The sequence below is a fragment of the Pleurodeles waltl genome, chromosome 1_1 (genome assembly GCF_031143425.1).
Source record: "Pleurodeles waltl isolate 20211129_DDA chromosome 1_1, aPleWal1.hap1.20221129, whole genome shotgun sequence".
Taxonomy (NCBI): Eukaryota; Metazoa; Chordata; class Amphibia; order Caudata; family Salamandridae; genus Pleurodeles; species Pleurodeles waltl.
This window is the reverse complement of record NC_090436.1, coordinates 76,405,951-76,423,705: the sequence shown is the minus strand read 5'-3', so window position 1 is coordinate 76,423,705 and position 17,755 is coordinate 76,405,951. Positions and strand designations below refer to the sequence as shown.

General features: G+C 45.1%; 1 protein-coding gene across 2 annotated transcripts in view; it reads left to right on the top strand.

The window, feature by feature from the left end:
- Positions 1-17,755, top strand: part of GALT (galactose-1-phosphate uridylyltransferase) — a 105,783-nt gene that overhangs the window by 51,679 nt on the left and 36,349 nt on the right. For both annotated transcript variants that reach the window (XM_069214489.1, XM_069214574.1), the window contains 3 exons: positions 5,769-5,891; positions 6,162-6,294; positions 13,939-14,022. In XM_069214489.1, the coding sequence (XP_069070590.1) occupies positions 5,769-5,891; positions 6,162-6,294; positions 13,939-14,022 (340 nt within the window). The remainder of the gene's footprint in view (positions 1-5,768; positions 5,892-6,161; positions 6,295-13,938; positions 14,023-17,755) is intronic.

Below are 17,755 nucleotides of genomic sequence, written 5' to 3'. Positions count from 1 at the left end.
CTTGATCTTTTTGTGTGAATCCATTCTAAAACTGTAGCCAACAGTTGACACTTTAGCGCTTTCTTTATGTGCTGCACCCCATAAGAGGAAAATACATTTTTTCACCCCCAAATTATGATGGGTTTTTTCACAACTCGTGTCAATTTTAGTGCAGTCAGTGTTTACTGCATTTTCATTAAATAGTTAGCAATTCCACTCTCTCTGTACTTTGAATAGCGTCTGTGTTCTGTTTGAAGCAGCCACTGAAGTTGTCAATTTCGTGTTGGTGGCGATCGGGAAAATTGTACGGCAGCAGTCATTTTCTTTATTTTGAACATTACACTGACCTTACATGAATTCATACCAAGCTTTTCCTATACTTTGCCTTTTTCATTCCATTTCCTTCACTTTTGCTCCAAATAGGAACATTTTGCCCTACACTTCCCCACTTTTTCTCTTTTTGTAAAGAGCTCCTCATATTTGGTAGTTGATTTTCGAAAATATGTGGAAGGCTTATGTGCATTTACAAAGTGCCTGTTGGGCATTGATTCTTGAAGTAATTTGTGACAAAGGTATTCGGTGCTTGCATTAGGTGATGAGCAGTCTGCGAGACAATGTTAAGATGAGGCTAGACCTTGATGACGTTGACAAGTAGCGGCCCATCACTCAGATACCAGTAATCGCCAAGATCATTGAAAAAGCTGTATGTGCTCCACTCCAAGGCTACATCAGTACTATCTTTTGCACAACTACCAGACTGGCTTCAGATCATGCCGCAGCATGGAAACTGCTACCTTACACATCATAGACGATGCCCTCTTGACAATGGATAAAGGTGACACCTGCCTCCTAATATTGCTGGACCTCTGTACTGCATTTGATGCAGTCGATGATCACACTCTCATATGCAGCCTGGTTTCTTGCCTGGGATACACCGGCAGCTACCTTCACTGGTTCTCCTCTTACCTTCCAACCAACACCACTTTTTCACATGGGCATGTGCAGGTCATAAAAGATCACTATGACCTGTGGGATCCCCCTGGGCTCCATACTGTTTCCTGTCACTTCCACCTGTACATGGAGCTGCTTGGTGCTCTAATCACAGATAACAGCATCAAGATTCACCAATGTGTTTATGGTGCACAACTCTATTTGAAAGTTCCTCTGCTTCAGGTTTCAATTTCTCAATCATTTCTTGCACAGCATTGAGACCTGGATGATCAGTGCCTACCTGAATACCTGCCTAACCAAGACAGAATTCCTTTTAATTGCCGGGAACAATAAACAAGATACAGTACAAACCTGGCTCAATGACATGAACCTTGACAGCTTCGGACCCCAACTTTCACTGAATGTTAAGTCAGTTGGATTCACCCAGGACACCATCCTCACTCTCAAGGAACCCATTGCCAAAAAGATGGCCTGGTACCAGATCTGCCTTCTCAATAAAGTGAAACTATTTCTTCCTCGAAGTGACTTCCGAACTGTTGTTTACGCCAGTGGTTCCCAACCTGTGGTCCGGGGACCCCTGGGGGTCTGCGAAGCCTCTTCAGGGGGTCCGCGACTGGTTAGAAAATTAAATAATATTAACAAATTCGGTCCCCAGCTTTCAGTAATGACTCAATAGGGGGTCCCCAGATTCCAATAATGATTCAGTGGGGGTCCCTGGGTTCCAGTAATGATAAAGTGGGGGTCCACAGATGTCAAAAGGTTGGGAACCACTGGCCTACGCCGCTGTACACTCACATCCAAATGGTGCTAATGCCCTACTTCAGGGCCTCCCAGGCGGCACAGTAGGCCACTTATGGGCATCCTACATGCTGCATTGCAACTCATCCAGGGTATGAAGAAACATGATCACATTACCCTCCATCCTGATAAAACTCCATTGGCTGCCCTTGCCGGCTTGCACCGCCCCCCCTTGCCAGCCTGCACCATATTCAAAACCAGGTGCCTCATTCACAAAACTATCATGACCATCAGCCCTGCTTATTTTTCAAACAAGCTTACCATCTCAGGTGGATCCAGCACACCCACAGCCAGGACAAAATCAGACTAAGGAGTGTAAAAAGGAAAAGAGCAGATAGCAGACCTTTTACATCTGTGCACCCAAGCTCTAAAACCAAATTCCTATATCCACCAGGACCGACCCAAAGCTGTCCAATTTAGGAAAGAGTTGAAGACTTTCCTACTTAAATAACACTACATCACAATACATAAGCTGTCCACAACCCAGCTTTCTCTCCTATTACTCATTGACTTTATGCTTATATTTGTTTTAGTAAATGTTAGACTTTTCATCCTTGGCGTGGTCTCCCCTAACCTTTTGCCTCTGTTTCCCAGGTTGTTGTGTGCTGGACTCCGTTTTTGCTGTTTTTGATACTCTGGGCACTTTACCACTGCTATCCAGTGCTAAAGTGCAAGTGCTCCTTTATAAAATGTGTATGTAATTGGCTTATCCGTGATTGGCATATTTGATTTACTGCCTGTAAATCAAATGCTACCAGTGGGCCTGCAGCACTGGTTGTGCCACCCACATTAGTAGCCCTGTAAACATGGCTCAGACCTGGCACTGCAGTGTCTGTGTAAGCAGTTTTAAAATGCCAATTTGACTTGGCAAGTGTACCCAGTTGCCAGGCCTAAACCTTTCCTTTTCTTACATGTAAGACACCCCTAAAGTAGGCCTTAGGTAACCCCCTGGGCAGCGTGCAGTGTATGTTTAAGGTAGGACATATACTAATGTGTTTTATATATCCTAATAGTGAAATACTGCCAAATTCGGTTTCCACTGTTGCAAGGCCTATCCCTCTCATTGGTTAACATGGGGGCTGCCTTTAAATATAATTAAAGTGTAGATTCCCTTTGTGAGCGGAAGTACATATGGAGTTTGGGGTCTCTGAGCTCACAATTTAAAAATACATCTTTTAGTAAAATTGATTTTAAGATTGTGTGTTTGAAAATGCCACTTTTAGAAAGTGAGCATTTTCTTGCTTAAACCATTCTATGACTCTGCCTGTTTGTGGATTCCCTGTCTGGGTCAGTTTGACAGTTAGGCTGTTTCCACCTCGCACTAGACAGTGACACAAATGGAGCTGGGATGTAGCCTGCATGCATGATGGGCCATCTGTGCTAGGAGGGAGGGAGGGAGGGGAGTGGTCACTTACACCTGAAAGGGCTGTGCCTTCCTGACACAATGCAGTCTCCAACCCCCTGGTGTGTATCTGGGCCCTGGCCTGGGCAAGGCAGGATTTCACAAACAAGAGACACCTTCCTTTAAAGTAAGCCTACTTCAAAGGCGAAAATGGGTATAAGAAGGGCACCCAAAACTGCAGACTTTAGATCACTTCTGGACATCAAGAGGAACCTCTGCCTGGAGAAGAGCTGAGGAGAAGTGCTGCCCTGCCTGATACTGTGCTTTGTGGAGCTATCCTGCAGTTGTTGCTTCTACCTGTGCAAGGGGACAAAGACTGGACTTTGTGTACCTTCCTGCTTGTGAAGAAATCTCCAATGGCTTGTCCTGAGCTTGCCTCCTGTTGCTGAAGTCTCAGGGCCATCAAAGACTTCTTCTGCCAGCACCTGGATTCTCCTGAGTCTCCTGCCCTGCCAAGTGGTACCCTATCCAGTTCCTGGAGCCTTGACAGGTGAAGCTGGCAGACCAAGACTGAAAATCCATCCACAGACTGCTGCGGCAGAAATCAACACTCCACCGGCATCGCGGCTGGAAAATCGACACACGTAGCTGGAAGAACGACGCGCAACACCCGCTGACAGAGGCTAATAACTTCGCAGCCCACATTGTGCAGTTTTGCTTATACCGTGTGGCAGGATTTTCGAAGCAAACATTGCTGGGTGTGGAAAAACGACGCAACGCCTGCCCGGACCAAAGTGCTGCCGGGATTGACGCATCGCTCCCCTGCGGGGAGGCAAAATCACACACGCCGACCCGACCAGAGAAGGAGAAACGACGCAAGGTCTCGCTTGCGGGTGAGAAATTGACGCACTGCTTACCTTTTTCGACACACACTCGCCTGTGCGTGTTATTTTGACGCTATCCAGGTACTTTTCAATACTAACAGTGTTTTACCTGTTTACTAAAGGATTTAAGACTATTGGCTTTTTGATTAATAACTTAGCTTGTTTATGTTGGATTTTTGTCGTTGTGGTCTTGTTTTGTTTAGATAAATATTTTCTATTTTTCTAAACATGCGTGGTGTCATTTTGTAGTGTTTTCATTAAGTTACTGTGTGTGTTGGTACAAATACTTTACACCTAGCACTCTGAAGTTAAGCCTGCTTGCTCGTGCCAAGCTATCAAGGGGGTGAGCGAGGGTTAGCTGAGGGTGATTCTACTCTACCCTGACTAGAGTGAGGGTACTTGCTTGGACAGGGGGTAACCTGACTGCCAACCAAAGACCCCATTTCTAACAGTAAAGTTGACAGTAAAGGCTTGGTGCATTTTCTCCAGAAGCTTCACAACCAGTTTACTGTTAGCAGCCATTAAAATCGTTTAAAAAAAGGATGGATCTGACACGAGATTTACAAGTCAGTAATCAAACATACATGCCAGCATTTTAGAAGCAGAAAGTGGGAGATTTTAAAACACATAATATGGAGAATTAATTTCTCCCATTGACTTCTATGATTGACATCTATTGAAGAAAAGGCGATTTCAGGCGTGGGAAGCCATTTTTGTCTCACAAACAGGGAGGCTCGCGCCTCAATCTGGGTCTATTGGAGTGTATGTCCAAGGAAGACTCACAAAAAAGGACCATAGTTTGTTGAACGCAACATTGCTTTTAGCGACCTCAATGTAACATTTCCTTCAAAACCGTTAATACCGACAAACTGTCATGGAACTGCAGCCAGAACAGCGCCAGTTAGAATAAATATCTTCTCTTTTGCACTCCTGTTAGTTATAATTGGCTGCTTGAGTTAAATTAATTCTCTCGTATAAATTGTTCGTGGTTTTACTAGACATTTTCTTATCATATGATAAATTCAGTTCAACGAATGTCCACAAGATGGCACTGCGGCCTTATATTACTTTAGTCTTCATTTAACGGTGTTTGGAAGAATATGGCCAAAATAATGTGATGTGCAACTTAAAATCTATGATTGGGCAGCTGGTATTGTTTTCTGTGTGTTTTATTTATTAGACCCTTACAATTGGGCCCTGTACATGTTTTAATTGCAAGTGAATTGTTGGTTTTCGGCTCTGAGCCATTTTTGAAATGAGTATAATTTCAAATTAAATTAAAAAAGAACTGAAGAAAATCTTCCGTGCAGAGTGATAATGGGAAAGGTACTGTTGAAGAAAACGTTTTTATACTATAGAGTAATCTTCATACGGAGTCTCAGACGGTCAACTAAGTTTACTTTTTGGATGCTGCACTTTAAAAAGACATGTTCTCAGTCGCTTTGGACTGTGCAGTGGCGTAGCAAAGGCCCCCGCAGCCCCCGCGGTGCGAGCTCACCCCGCCCCCGAACAGGGGGCCCTGACTATGCACGGGACGGCAGGCTCCTGACTGGGTGCAGGGTTGGGGGAGGGGGCAGGTACTCTGCAGGGAGGCCCCTCAAGTTTCGTTACGCGACTGGGACTGTGGTATGTCACCTGAATATTCCAACACCCCTCTGGACCCACATCTATTCGCGGCCATCCCAGAGCTATGGTTGGCCTGTAGCACGGGCCAGTCTCGGATTATCCATTCAGAAAAGGCATACAGTGTCTGTGATACTGTGATTGTGGTGAGAGTAACATTTGCAAACATTTTTACTTTTTCCCTCTTTTAGATATGGGCTAGTAATTTTTTGCCGAACGAAGCCCAGGCGGAGGATCGGACCCAGATGGAGTATTTTAGGAAGCACCAAGTACCGATGCTGGTGGAGTACGGAAAGGTGGAAGCCGCTCAGAAGGTCAGTTCCTAAGATCTAGTGCTTTGAAGCCGACAGTGCATGTCGATCATTCCCGCGAAGCAATTAATAAGTTAGATACAGGAAATAACCAACCTTTTAGTTGTCCCCTGGACATTTAATGGGCCAACGAAAAATCAGTGCTGGTGCCCAGTAGAATATTTTAGTTTCAGGGTGTTTTGCAGGTTAAGGCTTCTGTTCAGCCCGGGCTTACCCCCAATTTTGTATGTAATGGCATCTGTCTCCTTTCTTTTGTGATTTCCTTTCCCCCAGGATCGCATCGTGGTAGAAAACGAAGACTGGCTGGTGGTGGTCCCCTACTGGGCAGTGTGGCCTTTCCAGACCCTCCTGCTGCCTCGTCGCCATGTGTTGCGGCTTCAGGATCTCAGCGGCAAGGAGCGAGACGGTAAATTCATCTCATGTTCTCGAGCTCTGGGTCTGTTACTCATGCCTTGTACCCTGCAAGGTGCGGGAACCAGGTCTACACCAACCCGGCCTGTCTGGCAGCCGCCATGTTTGTGTTTCAGCATCTTCAGAAAGGAGCGTTGAGTGAATAGGTCTTCTCTTCTCCTAGGGTATGAACATACATTACTGAGGCTATAGCAGCTGTCATTGCCATGGAGAATTTACAATCTATCCAGTGTTTTCTATTCTGCAAGCTTCTCCTGCCAGCCGCCACTTCCAGCCCGCCTCTTTCTTCTAGATTAAATTCTTATCCACCCATATCATAATACATAGCCGTGTAGATGGGGCACCCATATGTGACAGCTTCCAACTTTGAAATTCCTATATAATCCCCACCCTTAAAATCGTGTGCCTGTCTGCGCCAGGTAACCAGTTCCCTACCCAGAGTGGTGTTGACTGTGTGAGGGTTTTGAATCAGATTATGTGTTTCAGAGCATTGCTTCAGGCCAGTAATGTTGAATTTGTGGCCTCAGAAGTATGGTGGGGTCCTAGAACAATATATGGGGTTCAAGCCTGCCCCCCTACCCTCGCGCTCTCCTCTCCAAATGTCCCTAGTTCCATGTGGTTGATGTAGAGTGGCAGGGAGGCCTGTTTCTTAAGTTTACTTTCGATCTTGCCCAGTAGTGGGATCATGTTGTTGCGCCAACACATTTGAGGGGGCCAGTAAGTTGACAATACGGTTGAACGCCGTGCTAAAAAGTTCCAAAATGTCCATTACCCGGTCTCCTGTCACTGCAGGGTTCTGGAGGTAGAGCAGGACATCATCCGTATACAGCGACTTGCAGTCCTCCAGGCCCCCTCTCCACCCACATCCGAGCATCCTGCTGGACCCACTCTGCCAGTGGTTCGAATATCAGGGCAAACAGCAATGGGAGTGGGAGCATCCGTGCCCCTTGCCCCACTCAATGGGAAAGGGGTCAGACATTACACCATTCACTCTCACTTGAGCGCTTGGGGCAGAGTACAAAGTCTGGACCAGGTTCATGAGCTATGGGCAAAGTTCATTTTATTCAAGACCTGGAAGAGAAAGTTGCAGTGGACAGAGTTAAAGGACTTTTGAAATTGCAGAAGGGCTACAGCTAGTGGACCCCCGATTTCGTAGCATCTTGCTAGTGCTATGTGCAAACGTCTGATGAAGTGTTTGGAGATCCACCTGGGCATAAAACCATTTTGGTTTCCATGTACCAGAGATCTGCCCAAAGCATGTAACGTTATCTTGGCAGCCATGCGTCTCTCCACCAAAACGGTATACACCTGTGGTTAGAAGAAATTAGTGGCATGGTGTACAGACAAGTCGGTTGACCCCCTCTCGAGCCCCACCTCTGAGGTTCTATTGTTTATATTCTCTTTGGCCCAGCAGGGCTCTGCTATGGCACTCTCAAAGGTTATTTGTCTGCAGTGTCTGCTTTCTTACTTCTGCCTGATCAGCTGTCTTTGTTTAAATCCCCTATTGTAATTAGGTTCCTTAAAGGCCTTACCCATATATTTGCTCCTTTCCTATTCAGAGTTTTTCATTAGATATTGTCTCTACCAGATAAGGCGTTACTGAAGGTAAGTAACTTGTCCTTTAAACTGCCATTGCGGCCTGGCAAAATAAACATTTCACAAAGGCTGTTCCCAGCATACTCAGAAAGGTTTCTGAAATCAGCATTTTGTGTCCCCAGCCAAGCTGGGCCAAGGCAGAGAGGCAGGAAATTCCAAATAACTCTGAGGGTGGAACCCCCAGAACCTTCTCCTACTTCGAAGTGGGAACGAGGTATAAATATTGGACCCTCAGACCCAACTCTTTAGTACACCTCTGGACTTGTGGATGACTCAGAAGGACTGCTGTGCTGTTCTGCAAGAAGGACAGCTACTCTATCCGCTTGGTTCCTGAGTGACCAAGACTGGCCCTGCATCCTGAACTCAGGACCGTCAGAGTGACTACAAGGGCTAGTTGGCTGGCCTCGTCATCAGCTCCTCAGGAACAGAAAAGGCTCCAACCACCTTGAACTCAGCACCTGGACTCTAGACCTTTGGAAGTGGCCATTAAGGTGCTCTGCCAGTCCAGCTGTGGTCCTTTCAGCAGAACCGATGCAGCGCAATGCATCTCATTGCAACCGATTCAGAACCGCCACTCCGCGACACATCCCCAACACAGGACCTTGCATCGCAGCCAGCAGCTTCCTCAGAACCACCGCTGTGCAGCACATCCTCGATGCAGGCCTTCACATTGCAAACCTCTTGTCTGCAACATCCATGATGACGACACAGGACTTTGCATCTTGCCCTGCAGCTCCTTGAAACTGCTGCTGTGCGATGCATTCTCCACATGGGATCTTGCATTGCTCTTTAAGCCAGGATTTAAGGGACTCTGTTCAGCAGGCCTAACTTGGTCCTTGCATCTGACCTGTGCTCCATTGCGACCTGAACTTGTGACTTTGTCTTGGTCCGGAGCAACCAGATAACCATAGTTGGTGCTTTGTGCTTTTAGGCACTATTTTCACTTAAATCTTTAAAATTGCATATATTCAATTCTATAGATTGGATTTCTGTTGTTTTGATCTCAAAGAATGTATTATATTTTACTCTGTTTTTTAAAATTGTTTTGGTATTTTTCTTGTGTTGTGTTTTCACTTTATTACTGTTTGAAGCACTACATAAATACTTACACGTTGTCTCTAAGTTAAGCCTGACTGCTTTTGTGCCAACATACCAGAGGGTTAAGTACTGGTTAATTTGGGGCTTCTTTTTTACTTCATCCCCTCCTTCAACCAGTAACTCAATTTCCTACGTTATGTTTTTAAATATTAAATGTTCTATGTGGGATGTTCCTTTTGACTGTCCTTTTTAATTAATAGCCAGTAAAGTTTGTGAAGCTAGGTTTTCCTAAATATCATGTACGATCAAGACAAGAGAAAATTGCATTTGTCCCATCAATCGTATTGGCTCTTGCTTGTCGTGGTCTGCAATTACTACTGAGATACCCCACTATCACGTTACACAAGGAGAGAGAATCCTCCACACGTCCTCCAAACGGAAAAATAATACACACAAAAGGTGTGGAGGGAAAAATGTACTCCATATGGCAACAATCACTTTGATGGTGATCCTGCCACCACTGATAGTTCTTTTGACACTGTTGTGTTCATTAGCTGGCAGGAAATTCCTCGTTTAAGAGGTGGTCTCACACACTTAGTCGTTTCATGCTTCATCATTGACCACCTCTAACCATCCTGGTAGGACAGTGCCACCAGGGCGGACTCAACCTCATGGTGGACTACACCAGTGGGAGTTCTCAGATAAGGCTTACTGGATAATGATGGGATCCAGATCAGTTAAAAATACCTAGCGGACTACCAGTAAATTTGACCTTTAATAATGGTGTCCGATGATATGGTTAGAAACATATGGCAACGGTAACCATGAGTATAATGACTCAGCCCATTCTTTAAAAAAGCCAACATGTTTCTGCCCTCCCAGAGCCTATTCTGGTCTGGAGCATTCTTCATGGCCATGGATCCCTAGTCAAGCTCAAGCGAGCACACACCTATCCTACCTTACGTTGAACTTATTCACACACTCAAGTCCTACCTGAGTGGGAAGTTGTCATCTAAACACCCATGATTTTAGGGGTACAGGCCTTTGGTCCCCGGCTGGAACGATGCGTTGTATAATCACATTCGTCCAAGGTAGCATTGTTCTGGTGCACATAATCCTCGCTGCTACCAGCCGCTAGTACCCACTATCTCAACTAAATCTTTATTAATAGAGTTTGCTACGTGACCTTGACTCCAACTCTCCTCTGGCAATAGTCATGACATGTCCTTGGGTCCCCCATACTCTTCAGTACAGCTCACTCAAGCCGTCTGCATTTTAACGGATCAGTGAATAAAGCACAATAAGCCGCTCTATGTGTAGTATACATGATTTTTTAGGAAACACAATAGTCTGGCGAGACAACTAAATCAGTTTGAATGGCATAAAACTGATGTTGCAGCACCCACTGTTTTTGCATTCAGGATGTCGGACATTGGTCCTGTATGGAGCATCATGCCTGACCTGCAGTATCTCCCTGCAAGATAAACATACATACACCTAATATAAATGGTAGTCATTTTGCCTGAAAATGTGGGAAGATGCTAATCTTCCTTAGAAATGGACACCGCATTTCCTCACCATCTTGCCTCTACTTGGACGCAGACCTTCTTGGTGACCCACACGGTGCAGCAGACACTGAAACATTTTAAGGCCCCAATTCCAAATGGGCTAGGGAAAAGTCAGATATTTTCTGCATTCTACACATATGCAGACACTGTTTTCTGCACGAAATTTGCATTTATCGGAATTTACTAAATATTTTTCTATCAGTAAACTACAACAGTTTTGCGCTGCTTAAATTTGCCAGGGTGAAATTTTAGGGGTTGCCATGTTTGCTGTAATTGGGGGCTAAGCATCTCGTAAACTAACACACTCATACTCATGTTATCCACGTTGGAAGAATGAGACGCTGTCAGCCCAGCCTAGTTACAAATACTTCCGCCCTGAGGCCTTTCAACCCCCGCCTAAGATCGCATTCACTGTCAGCGAGGCACTCCGCGGCCGTGGAATTAGGGCCCTGACAGACAGATACACGCATTTTAAAAATCAGATTAACGTTTCCCCAGCTCTCCAAAACACCTCCACTCTGCAGACATCCTTTCAGCATACAGAACAAGAACCTGCCAGTCTCCAGGCAGCCAGCGTCCCTTTGTAGCCCATTGTACGAATCTCTTTAAAGAAATCTGAATGGCGCAACACGCTTCTTTAAAGGATTTTGTACATTTCGAAGCGAGTCAGCTTGGCTGCTTTTGTAGTATTTTCATGCAACACAATAAACCTAGTTTTTTTGAAGCCACATACTTTTTTAAGTGTTGTGAGTTATTCTTCAAAGAACAAAATCATCCTTCATTTCAGCGCACTGAAGAATCTTTAGAGTTGAAATTTTCGTATTCCGGGCCAAATATCTTTATTCCACGAATGTTGGTGTGTATGTAAAGCTGGGTTTGCCTATAAGTGTCCCCTCCCGTGGCACTGACGTCCCCAGAGAGTACGTATAATGGCAGGGGGGAGAGGGGGCGCAGGGTCACTATATCATATGCAGTACATTGCATTGCCAAAATATACAACCACTGCGTGGACCTCACCACGCTGTCGTGTGTTAAGTTTAGCATCAGTGAATCTGCAGTTAAGAATTGTACATCTGTACTTGCCCTACGAAGTAGTGTTCAGCATTTATGAAAGCTTCATTTGTAAGCGTTCTTGGTAACTGTTTAGCTAATGTCACAAATACAGAACTTTGTAAAAAGCAACAATGACTCACAGAATTGGGAATGCTGGAATAGCAGGCACGTGACACTTACAAATGTGGAAATCCGGCCAGTATGGCAGGTCTGTGGTGTTCCCAGGTGTAGGGTTGGAGTGTGGAAATATGGCCTGGTCACTTACAACCTCACAGGTTTGTGGAATTCAACGCCATTTCGAAGTGTGCGCCCTCCTAAATGCAGACAGTAAGCTGCCCCGGTATAGGGCAGGTGATGGGGAACAGAGCCACTCTACCAGCGCCGGGGGGATAAGGGTGGGGTTTCTTTAAGCTGAAAAACAGTGTCTCTAAATTTAAGGCACGTATGTAAATTTGCACGCATTTGTAAACTCGGTTACAGTTTTGAATAAAGAAATGCTCAGTATGGAGAACTCCAGGAAAGCATTTTTCTAGGTGGAGAAATCTTCCCCTTCATTTCCTCAGCCTTCACACAGCATTTATTATGTCTGTGACACTTTGTTAGCTGAAGGGGTCACTTACACTGACAGCCTTTGGAGAACAGTTACCTTTTATAGTTGGAAATGTCTTGGTGGGTGTTGATAAACGTACAGCATGCTAATAATAGTAAAGGTAATTACTTTTGAACGTAGCACCTATACCACACTTTTGCCTTTTTTCTAGAGGTGTAAAAAAGCAGGTGTTAATATTTATTGGTACTCAGTTTATCAATGTCAGTGGTAAAGACTGTTGGGTCGTCATTACTGCCTCGCATAGTGCAGTGGCGAATATTTAGCTCGCTGAGCCATCCTTTTCTCTAACTTGGTTGGTGCCCCCAGCATTCCTTTTGGCTGGGTTTCCCCTTCCCCTGTGAAGTTGTGGAATCCTTTCCCTAAATTAGAACTGCAGAAAACGGAGACACATTTCCTACGTGTGTAGTAAGCCCAGGAGGTAAACATCCAGGGGTCCTCTTTGAGCAGGTCTGTCATTTTCAAGCGCTACATAGTTTTTCTGTAAGTGGATTAAACTCGGGTTCGCAAAACAAAGCTACGAGTTGGACCAACAGCATGAATAGTACAGGCATTCGAATAATGAATAAATAAAAAGGAGGAAATATGACCGAATAGACTAGAGAAATGTAACAATTGAAGTGAACATCAGATCTAGTGAAAGTCACATGACATGGGAATCAGGTGATTCCAGGGGGACAGGCTATCAGTTTCCTATGTGGGAGAGGTCGAAAGAGGACAAGGAAAACAGCGGTGTTTCCATGACCATGCGCTTGCCTATGACAGGGGCACGCAGAGGGCCCCCCAGCCCATCAGAGCTTCCTAACACATCAGGGGGGACCCCATTCAGCCAATGGCAAATCAATATCTGCAAGATATGGTCAGTGCCAACCAATTATGCAGCAGAGAAGGAACAAATTATGTGGCAAGAACTCTGTGGGCGTTGCATGTTCTATCTCCAGAACCAGCCCAGGGTGATGCCATCTAGAGGCAAGTTATTATGTTGCCTAAACATCCTTTTTGGATGCTGTTTTTATTTTACCAAAAATGGAAATTAAAATGTTTTGAATCATAAAACGGACCTAATTCATAGTTATCTACGATTTACTGTGTAGAAACCATGCATACCTTGCTTTATCAGTGAACTGACGAAACAGGTAACCAGAAGGGGCTTTCACACAGAAATAACTTGTAATTCTTGCATATGCCTTGTATGTCGGAATGTATGAATTGCACGATCATTGTGATTGTATTGCATGATTTTTTTCAATCCAATTGCATACAGCCCTGGAGTTAAATGAGTGTCTGCAGACTTTTCTCTGCAGGTGTATATTTTAGAGAATGATTCTGGGCAGAGTGGCAAATACACACCAAACGTAAAACCTTCGTAAAGTTTTCCATTTTATCCTGTGAAAGATGCAAAAAGAAGAAACTTCTGTGGACCCCACTTTATCATTACTGGAACCCGGGGACCCTCACTGAATCATTATTGGGGTCCGGGGACCCCACCACTAAGTCATTACCGAAGGCTGGGGACCTAATCTGTTAATATTATTTAATTTTCTAAGCAGTGGTGGACCCCCTGAGGAGGCTTCACGGACCCACAGGGTTCCCTGGACCACAGGTTGGGAACCACTGATTTAGCCCATATTTCTACTTTTGAATCAGTCGACTGGATCTGTTACTACAGGAGCGCTGAATATTTATTGCTACACTTTTTTAAAAACTATTTTAATTTGAATCTGTAAATCACAATGTGCTGCCATTACTAACGCTATATATTTGTCTTTTGTTGAAGGTCTGGCATCCATCATGAAAAGGCTTCTCACAAAGTATGACAATCTCTTTGAGATCTCTTTCCCCTATTCCATGGGATGGCATGGTAAGGAGGCTGAGGGTAGCAGTATTACCACTAAATAATTCAGTATGATTGCATTATTTCTTCCAAAAGAACAATATATTGTTAACCTACACCTTGCAAAAGCCAGTACTACCTTCTGCTTAATGATTTCATATCAATGTCTTTGTTTGGGGATGGTGAAGGGCGGCTTGCTAGGTACCTCTCCCCAGTGCTTAATTTGTGCTTGTTGTTTCCGGTGCTGAGCACCAGCACTTATTTTTGAGGGCCGGTGCTTAGTCTTCTGCCTCAAGCATTTGCAGCGAACAAAAGACACGTTTGGGATAGACGGAGGAAGAGAAAATCGAAAGAGTGACAATGGGAGAAAGCAGAAAGTGTCAGCTGAAGGGACAGAGAGTGGTTTTAAATGGATTAAAGAAGCCCGGGATGGCTTCGGGATTAAGCTGCCTCAGTATTACCTGTTCGCACATTTCATTGCAGCACCCGCGTGTTTAAGAGAAGGGGTTTGAGCACCAGCACCTTTTTATTTACAAATTAAGCAATGCCGCTCCCTCAACTTTAGGTATACGACTGCCTCTTTTTCATGCACACAGACCACGGAAGAATGGGGAAATGTAAGGGCTTCGCAGGTGTGGTGTCTGTGGTTCAGTCACAGTCCTGTGCTACAGCTGAGTCTGCATTTTTTGTCTGGACCAGCAGATTGGAACTCATCGTTTCCAAACTGAGGTTATTTACTTTGGAAAATAGGAAGCAAACGCTTGGTGTGACTTAAAAAGGTAGGGTAGAAAGAACTATGAGAAAACCTTAGGGAGCGTTGGCAAGTAAACCCAACACAAGTGGTCAAAATGATTCTCTCAAGGAGGCTGTCAGTAATTCCAGTAAATGGGGAAAAGACCTGGATTATGAAGCTGACCTTGAACCATTGTTTTGATATTTGAAGGACTTGGAGCATCATCTGGCACAGTTAAGAAATGCATCGTATTTAGTAGCAAAAATCAGGTCCAAAGGCAATGGATCGTTTAATTTGAAGAACAGTAATTATATATCAGTGATCAAACAAAAAAAAGAGGAAAATGTGTCCTCAAAAGTCCTTCACGTGAAGTGGTTGGAGATAGGACAAAGACAATTGTTCAGTAGTGCGTAAACCCTTGAAGAGGAATGCTTTGCATGTCTTTTGTACTTTGAGCACAGGGATGAGTCTGGTGAGTTCTCACATTGACTTCCAGAGTTTTGGGCTACACAGGAGTAGCTTTGGTTACCATCAGGAGTAGCCCGCCCTTGCTCTGGGCTTAATCGGAGCACATGCCCTGGGACTGTTTAGCAGTGCCCAGGGTACCAGCAGAGTCAGGAAAACATCAGCATAAGTGAAAAAGTCTATTTACATGCTCAATATGTTGAAGGCTTAGTTAAACAACATTGCAGTCTTTGAGGCATCCTGACTTTACATCGATAAATCATCTTTTGATTTCTCCCTGTGTTTACTGCAGCTCTGTTGAAGGCCCTCCATTCTTCACTATTGCTTGCCTCTTTGCTTCCAGTTTTAAGAAGCATACTTCTCTCGTAGGGGATTTCCATGTATAGTCATAAGCACTGAATAGTTTCGCGCGCCTGCGGGGACCCTGGAGCACTGGTGTGAAGTATATTCTTAAGTGCAAATACCAACCCTTTGAAAAAAGGTTTGTCAAAAAACACTTAAGAAAAACACTGTGCAGCCTATGTGAACAGCTACACAGGCCAAATTGTTAAAAGAAAAAACAGTTATAGTGTAAATTCACGTTTAAACATCTATTTATTTTATAAATATATTAACAAATACATTCTCATATTTTATTTACACCTCTCATGAGAATAAAACAATGCAGGGCAGTGTAGCCCGTAGGCTGCCATTATACAGAATGAAAATAGAGCTGTGCCTTTAAGAAAGTAAAGTCTTCCTGTTTCCCATCATGCACAGTAAAAGGCAGTTGCCTCAGTTCTTTTTTCCGGCTCCTTCTGACAGGACCCTGAAGCATTGAGCTCTACCTCACAAAGTTTTTTGTGACAGAAATTCATTTAAAATCTTTTTGAATTTCAATTTCACTCGACGTTTTTAACATTGAGTGATCATTTCCTACTAGTTTCTGTTAAATTCTGACAGAATTTTGAGGTTTTTCTAGTTTAGAAATGCCTTCACTTTTTGACAAATGTCCTTCTTGTGGCAGAAAAACGGCTAAAACAGATCCACATAGGGTCTGCATAATTTGTCTTCCATCCAGCCACAAACCAGAGTCGTGTGACATCTGTAAAACCTTCTCCAGAAGAACTCTTCGTGATAGGGAGAAAATCCGACTTCAGGCGAGAGAGGACAGAAGAAAAAGTGGCCATTCCACCACAGAGCGAGGAGAAGGTCAGGCTTCTACCAGGACTCAATCTGTTTCCTCTATAACTCCTACCAGACCTGCTGAAAAACGGCACAGGTCTCCGACAACGTCGAGGGCGTCGACGTCGAAACAGGGAACGGCACCAACATGTTCGCCGTCGAGGAGTGGTTCGACGACGAGGAAAAGACATCGTTCGCCGTCGACAACCATTTCGCCGTCGAGACGACGTGGACACATGACGTCGAAAGGATCTGGGTCGCCGTCGACACGGCGAGGACGTTCCACGTCGAGGAGATCCGAGTCAGGCTCGCCGTCGACACGGCGAGGACGATCGACGTCGAGAGAGAGTACTCGCCGTCGGAGACGTTCGCCGTCACCACAACGACGTCGAGGGTCGTCGTCGAGGGGTTCTCCACGGCGAGAGGAATCGACGTCCAGAGGTCGCCGTCACCGTTCTTCGACGTCGAGGAGTGTCGACGTCGAGACGACAATCAAAGAGGCCTAGAAGGGTTTATACAACATCGGAATCCTCGGCCTCACTTATCCTGCTTCCAGCGTCTCCACAGCTCTCGCCTCGGCAGTCGCGTTTGCCGCAGACACAGGTAACACCTACGGCTCCTCTTCCGGCTCCTCCTTCAGAGTCTGTTCTGAGGACTCCAACGCGATCTGTAAGGCGTTCTGGACATTCTTTTAGACGTTCTTCTTCCTCTCGGCACCATCGTCATGAATCACGACAGAGATCTCAGCATTCACATCATAGACATTCTTCTTCGTCTACACGGGACTACTCTCCAACACTATCAGACTCACCGTCCCCGAGAGTGTCCCCCATAGATGATGTGAATACATTCCAGGAGGTCTTGGTGCGAGGGGCAACCAAACTGAATATCCCGCTGGCGGTGCCGGCTCCATCGACGTCAGTAATCTTCGAGACCTTGCATCACAGGACATCTTCAAGACCTTTGCTTCCACTGGTTCCAGGTCTTATTGAACCGGCAATGGACATTTTTCTTACACCGGCTGCAACAAAGTCTGCTCCTTCCAGACTTATTAAAAAATACCGTCCACCCGAACAAGATCCTCTATTCTTGAGGTCGGACCCAGTACCGGACTCAGTGGTTATAGTGGCAGCAAAGAAATTGCATTCTACGTCACCGTCTTCCTCTTCACCTCCAGATAAAGAGAGCAGAAAAATCGATGCTGCAGGAAGAAAAGTATGCTCTACTGCATCCATCACCATGGAAGCAGCCAGTGCCACTGCTCTATTAGGGAGATATGATCGAGCCCTCTGGGACTCTGTACTGCAGTTTGCGGAGCATCTTCCTAAGGACAAAAGGGAAGATTTCCTGGAGGTCGTGGGCGAGGGAGCTATGGTTTCTAACCAAGTTATAAGTGCT